Source organism: Oncorhynchus clarkii, chromosome 28 (genome assembly GCF_045791955.1).
Source record: "Oncorhynchus clarkii lewisi isolate Uvic-CL-2024 chromosome 28, UVic_Ocla_1.0, whole genome shotgun sequence".
NCBI classification, from domain to species: domain Eukaryota; kingdom Metazoa; phylum Chordata; class Actinopteri; order Salmoniformes; family Salmonidae; genus Oncorhynchus; species Oncorhynchus clarkii.
In genome coordinates, this window is record NC_092174.1 from 40,781,732 (window position 1) to 40,800,062 (window position 18,331).

General features: G+C 44.3%; 2 protein-coding genes across 2 annotated transcripts; both read right to left on the reverse strand.

Annotated features, from left to right (window-relative positions):
- Window positions 1-494: 494 nt before the first annotated feature.
- On the reverse strand, window positions 495-11,718 carry LOC139386790 (uncharacterized). The gene is made up of 12 exons (XM_071132597.1): window positions 11,611-11,718; window positions 10,324-11,502; window positions 9,086-10,160; window positions 7,476-7,546; window positions 7,301-7,386; window positions 7,132-7,192; window positions 6,918-6,993; window positions 6,751-6,798; window positions 2,008-2,267; window positions 1,531-1,740; window positions 1,296-1,384; window positions 495-1,180 (listed from the first exon to the last, which is right to left on the reverse strand). Exons 1-12 carry the CDS (start codon window positions 11,716-11,718, stop codon window positions 1,102-1,104), a joined length of 3,342 nt encoding a protein of 1,113 aa, XP_070988698.1. The 3' UTR covers window positions 495-1,101.
- On the reverse strand, window positions 11,483-13,984 carry LOC139387486 (uncharacterized). Its single transcript, XM_071133731.1, has 2 exons — window positions 13,787-13,984; window positions 11,483-13,140 (listed from the first exon to the last, which is right to left on the reverse strand). The coding sequence occupies exon 2, from the start codon at window positions 13,075-13,077 to the stop codon at window positions 11,719-11,721; it is 1,359 nt and encodes a 452-aa protein (XP_070989832.1). The 5' UTR covers window positions 13,078-13,140; window positions 13,787-13,984; the 3' UTR covers window positions 11,483-11,718.
- Window positions 13,985-18,331: the final 4,347 nt, after the last annotated feature.

Here is an 18,331-nt window from a genome sequence, read left to right on the forward strand (position 1 = left end):
TCCGTCTCATGCTACCACTAGAGTGAAAGCACCGCCAGCATTCAAAAGTGACCAAAACATCAGCCAGCAAGCATAGGAACTGAGAAGTGATCTGTGGTCCCCACCTGCAGAACCACTCCTTTATTGGGGGTGTCTTGCTAAATGCCTATAATTTCCACCTGTTGTCTATTTATTGTCAATCAGTGTTGCTTCCTAAGTGGACAGTTTGATTTCACAGAAGTGTGATTGACTTGGAGTTACATTGTGTTGTTTAAGTGTTTTTGAGCAGTGTATAATATAAATAAAAATCTGTTACCAGACTTGCATGCATTCATTATTGACATGTCATGGGGGGAATAGTCTCATTCCTGTACCGTCATTGCAAGTCATGGGTTGCGTCTTAAATGGCACGCTGTTCCCGATATAGTGCACTACTTGGGCCTTGGACAAATGAAATGCACTAGGAAGAGAATAGGGTGCCATTTGGGCCTCAGTATACCAATAAGAAGCAAACTAGGTGACCGAGGAAGCTTTATTGAGCTGACATGATTCACATTCAGAATATTACATGCCTGTCACCAAGGAATAGGTATAGATGAAGGTATCGACAAGCTAACCTTACATGACCACATAATTAGACAGGAATTCAAACAGGAAGAGGAATTAAAATATTACAATTTTTAAAAAAGAAAAAAAAAAGACATTCCTTTTCTATATAAAAATAGGCCAGTATTTACAGAATTTACAGTCATCCAGCCTTAAGGGGCAACCATGATGGATAAAATACTGTGGTAGTTGGTCTAGACCGCAGGGTAACTCCTCCCAGGAGTTTCACAGTCACACCACTGCTAGTATGAACTATGAACTACAGCAGTTGAATGTCCTCAGAGACCGTTCTAAATGGCTCTTTTTGTCCCAGGATGCTCAACAACTTTGTTGTGATTTGGAAACTTTGGGACTAAATGCAACGTTGCCGCATTTGTGGAGATCGCATTCACGGTAAAACGCTGCAGATGTCGTCTCAATCAGAAATGACATTTGAAGGTAAAGCACTATACAGCACGCCCTCGGATTTAATCTCGGCTGAAGTCTGAAGGCTGGAAGCCAAGTAGGCAGTGTTGTTCAGTGCGCAGGACGCTGACCGATCGATGCTTTCATCTTCATCTGTTGCTCGATCATCCAATCAAACTCCTCTCTTTCCCTGAGGAGAGGAAGGAGGGACAGGAAAACAGATGTGTTAAACCTGACTTGGGTTAGCTCCCCAAGCTAATGCCTAGGCTTTAGTTCAGTGGGCTAACACACTACTCCTCTCTTACCTTTTACTCAGACAGGGCCCTTTCAGGTATTTGTCCTCTGCCTTCACCAGTGACAACTTGTCCACTCCAGCTATGGCATAGATAATAGCCTGCAGGCGAAGAAAACTTTAGAATCATTTAATTTAAAATAATTCAACGTCACTTCAACAGTAAAGAAATGGGAATATTAAAACACACACAGCAAAAATACATGTGTGTTGATGGACAATAAAGTAGTTTCCTATTGCACTTTGACCTCCGGTAAGAGGACGTCCAGGACGAGGCGAATGCGGTCAACGTCAGCCAGGCAGGGGGCGGTGAGGGGGGCGGTATCATACACCCCCCTCAGGTACTGATACACCTGGTCCAGCTGATCCTCATCCTCCAGGTAGGTGTCCACTACTGAACGGCTGGCTGCCAGGAACCATCGCAACCACTTAGATTGTTGCTGCCCGCCGATCACACCCTTGGGGGGGGGGAGAGAAAGGTCATCATATATAGAGAGACCCGATCACACCCTTGGGGGGGGAGAAAGGTCATCATATATAGAGAGACCTGATCACACCCTGAGGTTAGAGAGAGGGGGATGGGAGGGAGAGAGCGAGCGAGCGAGAAAGAGGAATGAGGGAGAGGGGAATGAAGGGAGAAAACCTGATACTGACAGACAGACAGCAGAGAAGAGAACCTATTGAGTGCCTGGGAGAGTGAGGAAGGCATCGGCATGGTTACTCACTAGAAGGCGTGTCTCCACCCGGCGTTGCTTAACGATGAAGTCCACCAGTTTCTCATTGGCACGGTTACGTGCTGCCTTGGAGCGGTCAGGCAGCAGCTTCCTCCTTCTCCTCCTCCTCCTCCTCTCCTCCTCCTGCCGGCCGCTGCCCTCCTCCTCTTCCTCCCCAAGGTCAGAGGTTAAAAACTGCTCCTCCAACATCAGCTTACTGGGGAAGTTGAGGTCAGAGGTACTCTGAGGATAACGTCTCCTCACAGGACAGCCTGGGGGTGGATCAGGCAGGTTATTTATCCATATGTCACCTTTATTTGTATTTATTATGGATCCCCAATAGCTGCTAAAGCAGCAGCTACTCTTTGTGGGAATTAAGCCAGTTTATACAATTTTACAAAAATTACAACACAAAGTGTGCCCTCAGGCCCCAACTCCACCACTACCACATATCTACAGTACTAAATCCATGTGTACAGTTGAAGTCGGAAGTTTACATACACTTAGGTTGGAGTCATTGGAACTCGTTTTTCAACCACTCCACCAATTTCTTGTTAACAAACTATTGTTTTGGCAAGTCGGTTAGGACATCTACTTTGTGCATGACACAAATAATTTTTCCAACAACTGTTTAGACAGATTATTTCACTGTATCACAATTCCAGTGGGTCAGAAGTTTACATACACTAAGTTGACTGTGCCTTTAAACAACTTGGAAAATTCCAGAAAATTATGTCATGGCTTTAGGCTAATTGACATCATTTGAGTCAATTGGAGGTGTACCTGTGGATGTATTTCAAGGCCTACCTTCAAACTCAGTGCCTCTTTGATATTCCCATGATGTCAAGCAAAAGGGGAAATAGAAAAATCCCCCCAAAAATGGTAGACCTCCAAAAGTCTAAAAAAAGTCTAAAAGTGCAAATCAATCCCAGAACAACAGCAAAGGACCTTGTGAAGCTGCTGGAGGAAAAAGGTACAAAAGTATCTATATTCACAGTAAAACGAGTTCTATATCGACATAACCTGAAAGGCCGCTCAGCAAGGAAGAAGCCACTGCTCCAAAACCGCCATAAAAAAGCCAGACTATGGTTTGCAACTGCACATGGGGACAAAGACAGTACTTTTTGGAGAAATGTCCTCTGGTCTGATTAAATAAATATAGAACTGTTTGGCCATAATGACCATCGTTATGTTTGGAGGAAAAAGGGGAAGGCTTGCAAGCCGAAGAACACCATCCCAACCGTGAAGCACGGGGCTGGCAGCATCATGTTGTGGGGGTGCTTTCCTGCAGGAGGGACTGGTGCACTTCACAAAATAGATAGCATCATGACGAAGGAAAATTATGTGGATATCTTGAAGCAAGATGTCAAGACATCAATCAGGAAGTTAAAGCTTGGTCGCAAATGGGTCTTCCAAATGGACAATGACCCCAAGCATACTTCCAAAGTTGTGGCAAAATAGCTTGACAACAAAGTCAAGGTATTGGAGTGGCCATCACAAAGCCCTGACCTCAAATCCTATAGAAAATGTGTGGGCAGAACTGAAAAAGCATGTGCAAGCAAGGAGGCCTACAAACCTGACTGAGTTACACCAGTTCTGTCAGGATGAATGGGCCAAAATTCACCCAACTTATTGTGGGAAGCTTGTGGAAGGCTACACGAAACGTTTGACCCAAGTTAAACAATTTAAAGGCAATGCTACCAAATACTAATTGAGTGTATGTAAACTTCTGACTATTATTCTGACATTTCACATTCTTAAAATAAAGTGGTGATCCCAACTAACCTAAGACAGAGAATTTTTAGGATTAAAAAGGTCAGAAATTGTAAAAACTGAGTTTAAAATGTATTTGGCTAAGCTGTATGTAAATTTCAGACTTCAACTGTATGTATAGTGCGCATGTTATCGTGTGTGTGTGTGTGTGTGTGTGTGTGTGTGTGTATGCATGCGCCTGTGCCAATGTTCGTGTTGCTTCACAGTCCCCGTTGTTCCATAAGGTGTTTTTTTCCTGTTTTTTTAAATCTAATTTTACCGCTTGCGTCAGTTACTTGATGTGGAATAGAGTTCCATGTAGTCATGTCTCTATGTAGTACTGTGGAATAGAGTTCCATGTAGTCATGTCTCTATGTAGTACTGTAGAATAGAGTTCCATGTAGTCATGGCTCTATGGTAGTACTGTGGAATAGAGTTCCATGTAGTCATGGCTCTGTGTAGTACTGTGGAATAGAGTTCCATGTAGTCATGGCTCTATGGTAGTACTGTGGAATAGAGTTCCATGTAGTCATGGCTCTATGGTAGTACATGAGTTCCATGTAGTCATGGCTCTATGTAGTACTGTGGAATAGAGTTCCATGTAGTCATGGCTCTGTGTAGAATAGAGTTCCATGTAGTCATGGCTCTATGTAGTACTGTGGAATAGAGTTCCATGTAGTCATGGCTCTGTGTAGTACTGTGTGCCTCCCATAGTCTGTTCTGGACTTGGGGACTGTGAAGAGACCTCGTGGCATGTCTTGTGGGGCATGCATGGGTGTCCGAGCTGTGTGCCAGTAGTTTAGACAGACAGCTTGATGCATTTAACACCTGCATTCAATACCTCTCACATATAAAAATAGGATGAAGTCTATCTCTCCTCCACTTTCAGCCAGGAGAGATTGACATTAATATTATTAATATTAGCTCTCTGTGTACATCCAGCCGTGCTGCCCTATTCTGAGCCAATTGCAATTTTCCTCAGTCCTTTTTTGTGGCACCTGACCACACGACTGAACAGTAGTCCAGGTGCAACAAAACTAGGGCCTGTAGGACCTGCCTTGTTGATAGTCTTGTTAAGAAGGCAGAGCATCGCTTTATTATAGACATACTTCTCCCCATCTTAGCTACTACTGCATCAATATGTTTTGACCATGACAGTTTACAATCTAGGGTTACTCCAAGCAGTTTAGTCATCTCAACTTGCTCAATTTCCACATGATTTATTACAAGATTTAGTTGAGGTTTAGGGTTTAGTGAGTGTTTTGTTCCAAATACAATGCTTTTAGGTTTAGAAATATTTAGGGTTAACTTATTCCTTGCCACCCACTCTGAAACTAACTGCAACTCTTTGTTAAGTGTTGAGTGTTGTTAAGTGTTGCAGTCATTTCAGTTGCTGTAGTAGCTGACGTGTATTGAGTCATCTGCATACATAGACACTCTGGCTTTACTCAAAGTCAGCGGTATGTCGTTAGTAAAAATTGAAAAAGCAAGGGGCCTAAACAGTTACCCTGGGGAATTCCTGATTCTAACAGGATTATATTTGAGAGGCTTCCGTTAAAGAACACCCTCTGTGTTCTGTTAGACAAGTAACTATTTATCCACATTATAGCAGGGGATGTAAAGCCATAACACATGTTTTTCCAGTAGCAGACTATGATCACTCATGTGTCTAACAAGACAGGCCTCACAATAATTGTATCATCAATTTCTCTCAGCCAATCATCAGTCATTTATGTAAGTGCTTTGCTTGTTGAGTGTCCTTCCCTATAAGCATGCTGAAATTCTGTTGTCAATTTGTTTACTGTGAAATAGCATTGTATCGCGTCAAACACAATATTCTCCAGAAGTTAACTAAGGGTTGGTAACAGGCTGATTGGTTGGCTATTTTAGCCAGTAAAGGGGGCTTTACTATTCTTGGGTAGCGGAATGACTTTAGCTTCCCTCCAGGCCTGAGGGCAAACGCTCTCTAGTAGGCTTAAATTGAAGACGTGGCAAATAGGAGTGGCAATATCGTCTGCTATTATCCTCAGTAATTTTCCATCCAGATTGTCAGACCCTGCTGGCTTGTCATTGTTGATAGACAGCAATAATTTGTTCACCTCTACCACAATGACTTTGCGAAATTCAAAAGTACAATACTTGTCTTTCATAATTTGGTCCGATATACTTGGATGTGTAGTGTCAGCGTTTGTTGCTGGTATGTCATGCCTAAGTTTGCTTATCTTGTCAATGATAAAGTCATTAAAGTAGTTGGCAATATCAGTGGGCTTTGTGATGAATGAGCCACCTTGATTCAATGAATGAAGGAGCCGAGTTGGCTTTTTTTTCGCCACAATTTCATTTTAAAGGTGCCCCAAAGCTTTTTACTATCATTCTATATGTAATTTATCTTTGTTTCATAGAGTAGTTTCTTTTAATTTCTATTTAGTTTAGTCACATGATTTCTTAATTTGAAGAACGTTTGCCAATCAGTTGGGCTGCCAGACTTAACTTCCATACCTTTTGCCTCATCCCTCTCAACCATACAATGTTTCAATTCCTCATCAATCCAAAGGGGATTTAACAGTTTTTACAGTCATTTTCTTAATGGGTGCATGCTTATTAGTAACTGGAATAAGTAGTTTCATAAATGTGTCAAGTGTAGCGTCTGGTTGCTCCTCACTACACACCACACACCAGCAAAGATTCTTTACATCAACATATGAATCACTACAAAACTTATTGTATGACCTCTTATACACTATATTAGGCCCAGCCTTTGGAACTTTGGTTTTCCTAGATATGGCAATTATAAATCACCCAGAAAATATATACTTCTCTGTTGATATCACATACATTATCAAGCATTTCACACATATTATATTTAGTCAGGTCAGTTAAGAGAATACATTCTGTTCTACTATAATGACGATCTTAAATTAAGAACAGGCAGCATTGGGATGAGGTTAAACATTGGATGGCAAAGTAACAACATCTAATAGCAGCGAATAGACATGAACTCACTTATGTCATCTGAAAAGTATTCAATGAAGGAACCGGCGAAGCCGCATCCTGCAAAAGACAACACAAACATCAAGGAAAACACAACACACATGTAATGAACTTCATCGGGGGTCCGGAAAACAGGCGCATAGTGCTTATTCTAAGAGAAGCGTAGTACAATTGTTTACCGATACGGATTCTATAGTCGGCGATCAGCTCCAGGCACCATTTGATGGCAGCATCATAACTCTCTCTGGCTTTACACTACAGACAACAGAAAACAACATCAACCCACCAGTCACCAGGAATACATATACAAAAATAGCTGTCTCTATAATATAAATGAGTTATATGGAAACAGTATTCATAAAATAGTTTTTTGTCTGTTTCAGACATTCTTACCACAAGCTGATCAGCCTCTTCACAGTCAAAAGGCTTCAATGTTTTTAAGGCCACAGAGAAGCTGGAAAAGAAACGGGAAAGAAACATGATGGTTAATATCGGAACAAAGGTTAATTACCAAAGAATGACAGTGTGAAAGGGTTAAACAGCCAGTTTTTGGAGTTCCTACCCTTTTCGTATCCTCTTCTTGTCAAACAGCAGGTTGTCAATAAACACAATGCTGGCTTTCTTCATCTTCCGGTTCACGCTTTTCACCTGAGGAGAAGAGGAGTTGTTGTCAGCTCTAACATGTCCCCACCACATCTCATCGTTTCATGTTGTTGGGAGCACAGATCCTAACTCACCATTGCCGGCCAGAAAGGATAGTTTCTAAATTTGCACCAAACACATATTCCCTCTGTTATGGACAGTGGCTCTGAAAGAGACAAATAATGATTTATATACTGAACAAAAATATAAAACGCAACATGTAAAGTGTTGGTCCCATGTTTCATGAGCTTAAATAAAAAGATCCCAGAAATGTTCCATATGCACAAAAAGCTTATTTCTCTCTAATTTTGTGCCCAAATTAGTTTACATCCCGGTTAATGAGCATTTCTCCTTTACCAAGATAATCCATCCACCTGACTGGTGTGGTATATCAAGATTAAATAGCATGATCATTACACAGGTGCACCTTGTGCTGGGGACAATAAAATGCCACTAAAATGTGCAATTGTCACAATACAATGCCACAGATGTCTCAAGTTTTGAAGGAGCGTGCAATTGGCATACTGGCTACAGGAATGTCCACCAGAGCTGTTGCCAGAGAATGCAATGTTAATTTCTCTACTATAAGCCACCTCCAAATTTGTTTTAGAGAATTTGGCAGTACTTCCAACCGGCCTCACGTGTAACCACGCCAGCCCAGGTCCTCCACATCTGGCTTCTTCACCTGTTGGATCATCTGAGACCAGCCACTTGGACAGCTGATGAAACTGTGGGTTTGCGCAACCAACGAATTCCTGCACAAACTGTCAGAAACCATTTCAGGGAAGCAATTCTACATGCTTTTCGTTCTCACCAGGGCCTTGACCTGACTGCAGTTCGGCGTCGTAACCGACTTCAGTGGGCAAATGCTCACCTTCGATGGCCACTGGCACACTGGAAAAGAGTGCTCTTTACGGATGAATCCCCGTTTCAAATGTGGGCGAGCAGTTTGCTGATGTCAACGTTGTGAACAAAGTGCCAGTGGGGTTATGGTGGAGGTGGGATTCTGGTTTGGGCAGGCATAAGCTACGGACAATGAACACAATTACATTTTATCGATGGCAATTTGATGCACAGAGATACCGTGAAGAGGTCCCGAGGCCATTGTTGAGCCATTCATCCACCGCCATCACCTCATGTTTCAGCATGATAATGCACGGCCCCATGTCATCTTTTCACATTTCCTGCAAGCTTAAAATGTCCCAGTTCTTCCATGGCCTGCATACACAGACTGCCACCCATTGGACAGGTTTGGGATGCTCTGGATCGACGTGTATGACAGCGTGTTCCAGTTCCCGCCAATATCCAGCAACTTTGCACAGCCATTGAAGAGGAGTGAGACAACATTCCACAGGCCACAATCAACAGTCTGATCAACTCTATGTGAAGGAGCTGTGTCGCGCTGCATGAGGCAAATGGTGGTCATATCAGATGGTCTTCTGATCCATGCCTCTACCTTTTGTTTTAAATTATCTGTTACCAACAGTTGCACATCTGTATTCCCAGTCATGTGAAATGCAGATTAGGACCTAATGAATTCATTTAAATTGACTGATTTCCTTATATGAACTGTAAAATCTTTGAAATTCTTGCATGTTGCTTTTATATTTTTGTTCAGTGTAATTAAAAACAATGTACAATTTTTACAGGCGTCATGTCAGGGAGGGAGTTTATCAACCATCCACACAATCACACTCTAACTCACTTGTGTTATTTAAGAAACTGGGCAGATCTTCCTCATCCTCCTGCTCTTCCTCCTCCTCCTCTTCAAGAGGAAGTGATGTCAGGTGGTCTTCCTGTAGGCTCAGTTCGATGGACAGGTTTGAGGACAGGGAGGCATCTCCTGTGTCTTCGTCCGGTGAGTCCAACTCCAGTAGCTCAAACCGTGGTCTGGAGCATTGGATTGGCTGAGAGCTGGTGCTGTCGTCACTCTGCAGCCCGACTCTCTCCACTCCCTCTGCTGTAAGACCCTTCCTGATTCTATGTCTGTGCTTGGCTGGAGGCCCCTCCTCTGAGCTGCAGGTCTGGGAACCTCCCTCTGCTGCAGTCTTCACCTTCTTACCACACTGAGTTTTCACTCTCTTCCCTACAGCCGGGTCCTTCATTCTCGTCACTACAGCCGGCTTCTTCACGCTCTCCCCTACAGCCGGGTCCTTCACTCCCTTCACTACAGCCGGCTTCTTCACTCCCTCCACGACAGCCGGCTTCTTCACTCCCTTCACTACAGCCGGCTTCTTCACGCTCTCCCCTACAGCCGGCTTCTTCACTCCCTCCACGACAGCCGGCTTCTTCACTCCCTTCACGACAGCCGGGTCCTTCACTCCCTTCACTACAGCCGGCTTCTTCACTCCCTTCACGACAGCCGGCTTCTTCACTCCCTTCACGACAGCCGGCTTCTTCACTCCCTTCACGACAGCCGGCTTCTTCACTCCCTTCACGACAGCCGGCTTCTTCACTCCCTTCACGACAGCCGGCTTCTTCACTCCCTTCACGACAGCCGGCTTCTTCACTCCCTTCACGACAGCCGGCTTCTTCACTCCCTTCACTACAGCCGGCTTCTTCACTCCCTTCACTACAGCCGGCTTCTTCACTCCCTTCACTACACCCGGCTTCTTCACTCCCTTCACTACAGCCGGCTTCTTCACTCCCTTCACTACAGCCGGCTTCTTCACTCCCTTCACTACAGCCGGCTTCTTCACTCCAGCCGGGTCCTTCCTTGGTCGACCTCTGGGTTTACCCCAAGGTTTACTGCTGGGTACAGCTCTGTCTGGCTCTGGAATCTGAAAGAGAGAAAGTTACTGAATATTGAATACTTTAAACATTTACTACTCTACAGAGAATAAGCCTGGACTAAAACACAGATTCTCCATTGTCAAGGCAAATTGTCTCTCGGTGCGTCACATCGTCTGTTTCGACTCAGTGTTGATAAAGATGATACAGTACCTTGTCTAGATGGAACAGCTTCCAGGTGATAGGTGAGGCGTTCTGAGGGCTGTCTGGCTTAGAGCTGGGGGCCAGGGGAGACAGAGAGACAGAGAAGGGGTTGGCTGTTCCTATGGAGGATCTGGGGCCTGGGGTGGAGCTAAGACAGATCTGTTGCTGGACCCCCTTAGTTCTGCCTCTGACTCTCTTAGGTGTGCTTGTCGAGGAAGAGACACCAGGAGGGCTGAGAATAGGAGAGAGGCTCCTCTTTAGGCCAGAAGAGAGTTCTGCAGATAGAACAGGGAATGAAGAGACGATCTCAGAGTCTACCCTGTGGCTCTGTGGTTTTTTTCTATGTTTTCTCTTTGGGACACCAGGAGGGTTGTGTGTGGAAGAGACAACGCTGGGGGAGAGGTCTGCAGATAGCACAGGGAGTGAGATGTGGTTGGCAGAGACTACATTATGGCTCTTAGATTTCTTAGTATATTTTCTCTTTTTTACAGTCTCCACTTGTGACTCTAGCTTACGCTTCAGCGATATTTCAGATGTCTTTTCCCTATTCCCCTCAGTTTCCTGTGACTGGTCTACTTTATGGCTCTGTGACTTTCTAGTATGTTTCCACTTCCTCACAGTCTCCTGCGACTGGACAGTCTCCTGTGATTGAGCTACCTTGGAGGTCTGTGACGTTTTAGATGCATGTTTCCTCTTGCTCAAATTCTCACTCTCCTGCGACTGGTCGGTCTCCTGCGACTGGTCTACCTTAGAGGTCTCTGATTTTTTTGTATACTTCCTCTTTGTCACCGGTGCCGGACACCTGTCCTCAAGGCCAGGCACAGGTGAGTTGGATGTCAAGGACTGTGTCTCAGCCTCTGTTTGGTCCTCTGGCTGTGAACATGCGTGTGTATCTGTTAGGGCCTGATTGGTCTGATGTCCTGGGACAGCATGAGGTGTCTTGTCTTTGGGTGGCCTCCCCCTCTTGCGCCGTTCACTGTGTGGCTGTGAACTTGGGTCTGAATCAGAACGGGACTGGATTTGATGTCCTGGGACAGTATGAGGTGTCTTGTCTTTGGGTGGCCTCCCCCTCTTGCGCCGTTCACTGTGTGGCTGTGAACATGGGTCTGAATCAGAACGGGACTGGATTTGACGTCCTGGGACAGTACGAGGTGTCTTGTCTTTGGGTGGCCTCCGTTCACCGTGTGGCTGTGAACTTGGGTCTGCCGTTCACCGTGTGGCTGTGAACTTGGGTCTGAATCAGATCCGTTTGGGGACTGGATCTGAAGGGGACTGGATCTGCGACTGGCCATTCACCGTGTGGCTGTGAACTTGGGTGTGAATCTGACTGGACTGATGTCTACCATTCACTGTGTGGCTGTCTCTGAATCTGGATCTGATGTCCTGGGACAGTATGACTTCCATTCACCGTGTGGGTGACTGACACCTGTCCTCAGGCACAGGTGAGTGAAGGGGACTGGATCTGATGTCCTGGGACAGTATGAGGTGTCTTGTCTTTGGGTGGGGCCATTCATGTGTCACTGTGACAGCATCCGTTTGTTCCTCTCGCTGTGAACTTGGATCTGAATCTGAAGGGGACTGGATCTGATGTCCTGGGACAGTATGAGGTGTCTTGTCTTTGGGTGGCCTCCCCCTCTTGTGCCATTCACCGTGTGGCTGTGAACTTGGGTCTGAATCTGAAGGGGACTGGATCTGATGTCCTGGGACAGTATGAGGTGTCTTGTCTTTGGGTGGCCTCCCCCTCTTGTGCCATTCACCGTGTGGCTGTGAACTTGGGTCTGAATCTGAAGGGGACTGGATCTGATGTCCTGGGACAGTATGAGGTGTCTTGTCTTTGGGTGGCCTCCCCCTCTTGTGCCATTCACCGTGTGGCTGTGAACTTGGGTCTGAATCTGAAGGGGACTGGATCTGATGTCCTGGGACAGTATGAGGTGTCTTGTCTTTGGGTGGCCTCCCCCTCCTGTGCCATTCACCGTGTGGCTGTGAACTTGGGTCTGAATCTGAAGGGGACTGGATCTGATGTTCTGGGACAGTATGAGGTGTCTTGTCTTTGGGTGGCCTCCCCCTCTTGCGCCGTTCACCGTGTGGCTGTGACTGATCAGAGGTTCCTTTCTCTGTGGTCCTCTGTTTCTGGGGTGAAACAAATGGTTCAGCCTCTAGCTCTCTGGTCAGTGAATATGTGTGATCTCTAGCAATTAGGACATTATGGCTGGTTGTATCTCCTTGTTCTACAGATGGACTACAGAGACGGGACCCTTCGTTACGATGTACCCTCTGTAAATCCTTGGTGGGGGAAGGTAGTTCAGAGGTGCCCACAGGTGGGCTGGGTGACAGGGGCTGTGTCTCAACCTCTGTTAGGGCATCAGGTGACTGACACCGGTCCTCAGGCACAGGTGAGTTGGATGAGAGGGGATGTATCACTCTGACAGCATTAGTTTCTTCCTCTCGCTGTGAACATGGGTCTGAATCTGAAGGGGACTGGATCTGATGTTCTGGGACAGTATGAGGTGTCTTGTCTTTGGGTGGCCTCCCCCTCTTGCGCCGTTCACTGTGTGGCTGTGATGCATCAGAGGTTCCGTTCTCTGCTGTCCTCTGTTTCTGGGGTGAAATTAGTGATTGAGACAGGCTAGCAGGGTTGGTTGAAACAGGTGTTTGAACTGGGCTAGCAGGGCTAAGTCCTGGCTGTGGAGTGGATGTTTGGTGGTTGGTCCAATTTGAGTTCTTCTGAGTGGAAAAGGAAGAACTGTCCTCTGGTGAATTCATGTTCAAGGCCAGGCGAGCTCCAGCGCTTCAACTCCTCAGGAGGGCAACGCTTGACATCTTGAGCTGTGGTGGAACCATGCATGAAGATAACAACTTTATTCTTTGTGTTGATCAAATAACAGCCATGTCAATTTCCCGAGAGGGTTGTAACATTAAATGTGTAGGCTAGTAATTAGAACCTAAGAAACATCTTAGCAAACATCTGGCCAGCTAGCTAGATAGCTAAACACTGACAGCTTGTGAATTTGAAAGTTACGTTACTAGACCAAACTGTGGCTATTCAAAGGATTAACACCTTCCGTTTGCATCTTGAAAAGGAGATGGTGCACCTCAAAAGATTTCATCATGCAACATTTCAAATAAATAACGTTAGCTAGTTAGCCGTTAGCTAGCTGACAACACTACTGGAGATCGGTCTCATCAGATAGTTAAAAATAAAACATGATTATATGAGATTACAGACAGTTGACTAGCTTTGATAGATTTTCGTGTTCACTTTACATCCGCATATGGATGTACGGCGTGCTTTCTGGTATAACAACGCTAGCTAGCTAGCTAGCTAGAAAGCTACCGATAATTCTACAGCGTGATTTGAATTGCATCGGTTACTCTGTGCTGGCTAACCGTTAGGTAGCTAACTTGCTAACGTTTCTAAAGTAGTGTAGTAGTTAGGTTACAAATACTGATATTCATAAATATTCATACGTACACATAGAAACAGCAAGGTAGATTTAATACTGTCTTCTTGATACTTCAAATGTTGCAACTCCTTCTGGGTTGGCACTAGTTACCATATCCACAAAGTCAAAATTGGCTATCGTCAACGGGCTATATCGTAAAAATTCATGAAAACAAAAATGTGCTTTTTGTTCTTAATTTAAGTTTAGGCTTAAGGTTAGCAGTCTGGTTAAGGTTATGTTTCAAATACGATTTTAAGAATATAAATTGTAGAAATAGGCGGGGTTTGTTACTTTGTGGCTGTGGTAACTAGTGACGACCCGCCCAAACCAAAACAGAGATACTTTTGAGGAGATGGGAAACTCCACTGGATTTGTGTATATTGTCCATATTGTCGCGGTGCATTCTGTGCTATTCTGGGATAAAGAGAGCTCTCCTCCAAGGAGTGAATGGGAGTCAATTGGGCGCTAGCTCAAAAACACAACATTAGCGTCAATTCCGTGAACAAGTATAACATTACAAATATTTTCCGAGGTGTGAGATAATTAATTGCTTCTCTGTAACGTTGTATAGCTTTGGAATCGTGACCTTACCTACTTTCGAGGAAAATAGGCAGGTTTCTCGATATATGGTGCTTTCAAGACAACTGGGAACACGGAAAAAAACGAGGTCAAATCATGAGGTTTGTGATTATCAAATCGGAAAGTCTGAACTTTAGAAAGAGGCCCGACTTCACGATTTATAATTCCGAGTTGGATGACCATTCAAAACATTTTTTTACAGTCGGAGCTCGTTTTTTCTGAGTTCCCAGTTGTCATGAACGCACTGAAGTCAGAGATTTCCGAGTTCCCCTTGATTTTAAACGCGGCAAGATACTTTGACTTCGAGAAGTGATGATTAGTTTAGCAACCGCGTGACGCAACATGACAACGTCAACCCGATTGGTCGACAGTCTGGGCGTTATACGTTGCTCCATTCATTGCCCAATGGGATTCTCATCTCTTCCGTTCTCTATTTCAATTTCCGAGTTTCGCGCTGTTTGATTCATGGGATATGTAGTACATTATACTGAACTCAGGAGCAATGTAATTTCCCTCATTTAAAAGTTGACGAAATTACATAGGCAAAAAATCATACACAAACATAAACCAAAAACACAACACACAGTAAAAAGGCCTTTACTGTAACATGTTCTGTTCTGTCATTAAGTGAATAAGTACAGGAAAAAGTGACTACAGTAATGGTGCTGCATTGGATAGCAGGTGTTTTACGGGCTTCCGCCATAATTTCCTGTCACAAAAATTGTTTTTGGACATCAAAACAGCGATCACTAACCTCGATTAGGATGAAGATTACCACTACAAAGAGTCAGAGGCTCAGGACATACTGCTCACCGCGGACTCAGAAAAGGAAAAAGCATCGTAAGAGAGGCCCGACGTGCGGGCACCCTGACAAAACTACATTGGCGAGTACATAAACTGCATCTACCCTCTGTTCTATTGGCCAACGTACAGTCACTGGAGAACAAACAGGACGAGCTCCGAGACTATCCTATCAACGGAACCTTAAGAACTGCAATATCGGAGTCGTGGCTGAATAAGGACATGGATAATATACATATAAAGCTGTTTTTTCGATGTAGGACAGAACAGCAGCACCGGGTAAACTCAAGGGAGGTGTGTGTTCTTTGTTAACAACGGCTGGTGCGCTATCTCTAATATTAAGGAATTCTCTACGTTCTGCTCGCTGTAGACCATGCTATTTACCAAGAGAGTTTTCATATATTTTTCGCAGCTATATACAACCACAAACCCGATACTGGCACTAAGACCGCATTCAACGAGCAGTATAGGGCCAAAAGCAAACAAGAAAATGCTCATCCAAAGGCGACGAAACTAGTGGCCGGTGATTTTAATGCAGTAAAACTGAAATTCGTTTTACCTCGTTTCAACCAGCATGTAACTAGAGGCGAAAAAAACTATAGATCACTTTTATTCCACACACAGACACACATACAAACCCTCGCCTTCCATTTTGCAAATCTGACCACAACTCCATACTCGTTATTCTTGCTTACAAGCAGAAATTCTAACAGAAAATACCACTGAAGCACTCAATACGGAAGTGGTCTGATGAAGTGGATGCTACACTACAGGACTGTTTCGCTAGCGCAGACTGAAATACAGTGCCTTGCGAAAGTATTCGGCCCCCTTGAACTTTGCGACCTTTTGCCACATTTCAGGCTTAAAACATAAAGATATAAAACTGTATTTTTTTGTGAAGAATCAACAACAAGTGGGACACAATCATGAAGTGGAACGACATTTATTGAATATTTCAAACTTTTTTAACAAATCAAAAACTGAAAAATTGGGCGTGCAAAATTATTCAGCCCCCTTAAGTTAATACTTTGTAGCGCCACCTTTTGCTGCGATTACAGCTGTAAGTCGCTTGGGGTATGTCTCTATCAGTTTTGCACATCGAGAGACTGAACATTTTTCCCATTCCTCCTTGCAAAACAGCTCGAGCTCAGTGAGGTTGGATGGAGAGCATTTGTGAACAGCAGTTTTCAGTTCTTTCCACAGATTCTCGATTGGATTCAGGTCTGGACTTTGACTTGGCCATTCTAACACCTGGATATGTTTATTTTTGAACCATTCCATTGTAGATTTTGCTTTATGTTTTGGATCATTGTCTTGTTGGAAGACAAATCTCTGTCCCAGTCTCAGGTCTTTTGCAGACTCGGGTTTTCTTCCAGAATGGTCCTGTATTTGGCTCCATCCATCTTCCCATCAATTTTAACCATCTTCCCTGTCCCTGCTGAAGAAAAGCAGGCCCAAACCATGATGCTGCCACCACCATGTTTGACAGTGGGGATGGTGTGTTCAGGGTGATGAGCTGTGTTGCTTTTACGCCAAACATAACGTCTTGCATTGTTGCCAAAAAGTTCAATTTTGGTTTCATCTGACCAGAGCACCTTCTTCCACATGTTTGGTGTGTCTCCCAGGTGGCTTGTGGCAAACTTTAAACAACACTTTTTATGGATATCTTTAAGAAATGGCTTTCTTCTTGCCACTCTTCCATAAAGGCCAGATTTGTGTAATATACTGATAGACTGATTGTTGTCCTATGGACAGAGTCTCCCACCTCAGCTGTAGATCTCTGCAGTTCATCCAGAGTGATCATGGGCCTCTTGGCTGCATCTCTGATCAGTCTTCTCCTTGTATGAGCTGAAAGTTTAGAGGGACGGCCAGGTCTTGGTAGATTTGCAGTGGTCTGATACTCCTTCCATTTCAATATTATCGCTTGCACAGTGCTCCTTGGGATGTTTAAAGCTTGGGAAATCTTTTTGTATCCAAATCCGGCTTTAAACTTCTTCACAACAGTATCTCGGAACTGCCTGGTGTGTTCCTTGTTCTTCATGATGCTCTCTGCGCTTTTGACGGACCTCTGAGACTATTACAGTGCAGGTGCATTTATACGGAGACTTGATTACACACAGGTGGATTGTATTTATCATCATTAGTCATTTAGGTCAACATTGGATTATTCAGAGATCCTCACTGAACTTCTGGAGAGAGTTTGCTGCACTGAAAGTAAAGGGGCTGAATAATTTTGCACGCCCAATTTTTCAGTTTTTGATTTGTTAAAAAAGTTTGAAATATCCAATAAATGTCGTTCCACTTCATGATTGTGTCCCACTTGTTGTTGATTCTTCACAAAAAATACAGTTTTATATCTTTATGTTTGAAGCCTGAAATGTGGCAAAAGGTCGCAAAGTTCAAGGGGGCCGAATACTTTCGCAAGGCACTGTAGGTACCGGGATTCATCCAATGGGATTGAGGAGTTTACCACCATCAGTTACCGGCTTCATTAATAAATGCATTGTGGAAGTTGTCCCGACAGCGACCATATGTACATATCCCAACCAGAAGCCATGGATTACAGGCAACATCCACACTGAGCTAAAGGCTAGAGCTGCCGCTTTCAAGGAGCGGGACACTAATCCGGACACTTATAAGAAATCCCACTATGCAATCAAACAGGCAAAGCGTCAATACCGGTCTAAGATCAAAACCTACTAAACTGACTCTGATGATTGTCGGATGTGGCAGGGCTTGCAAACTATCATAAATTACAAAGATAAACCCAGCCGCAAGCTGCCCAGTGACGCTGAGCCTACCAGACAAGCTAATTGCCTTCTATGTGTAACCGGTTTGAAATGGCTAGCTAGTTAACGGTGGTGCGCGCTAATAGCGTTTCAATCGGTGACATCACTCGCTCTGAGACCTTAAAGTATTTGTTCCCCTGCAAATCAATCCCAGAACAACAGCAAAGGACCTTGTGAAGATGCTGGAGGAAACAGGTACAAAAGTATCTATATCCACAGTAAAACGAGTCCTATATCGACATAACCTGAAAGGCCGCTCAGCAAGGAAGAAGCCACTGCTCCAAAACTGCCATAAAAAAGCAAGACTATGGTTTGCAACTGCACATGGGGACAAAGATCGTACTTTTTGGAGAAATGTCGTCTGGTCTGATGAAACAAAAATATAACCTTTTGTCCATAATGACC

Bases quoted from the DNA above. Each gene is read 5' to 3' on its own strand.
- LOC139386790 (XM_071132597.1), bottom strand. From the start codon at position 11,718: ATGGAAGTCATACTGTCCCAGGACATCAGATCCAGATTCAGAGACAGC. The intron at 6,994-7,131 runs GTAAGAATGTCT...TGTTGTCTGTAG, and splicing joins AAGAGGCTGATCAGCTTGTG to TGTAAAGCCAGAGAGAGTTA. The intron at 2,268-6,750 runs GTGAGTTCATGT...ATCCACCCCCAG, and splicing joins ATACTTTTCAGATGACATAA to GCTGTCCTGTGAGGAGACGT.
- LOC139387486 (XM_071133731.1), bottom strand. From the start codon at position 13,077: ATGAATTCACCAGAGGACAGTTCTTCCTTTTCCACTCAGAAGAACTCA.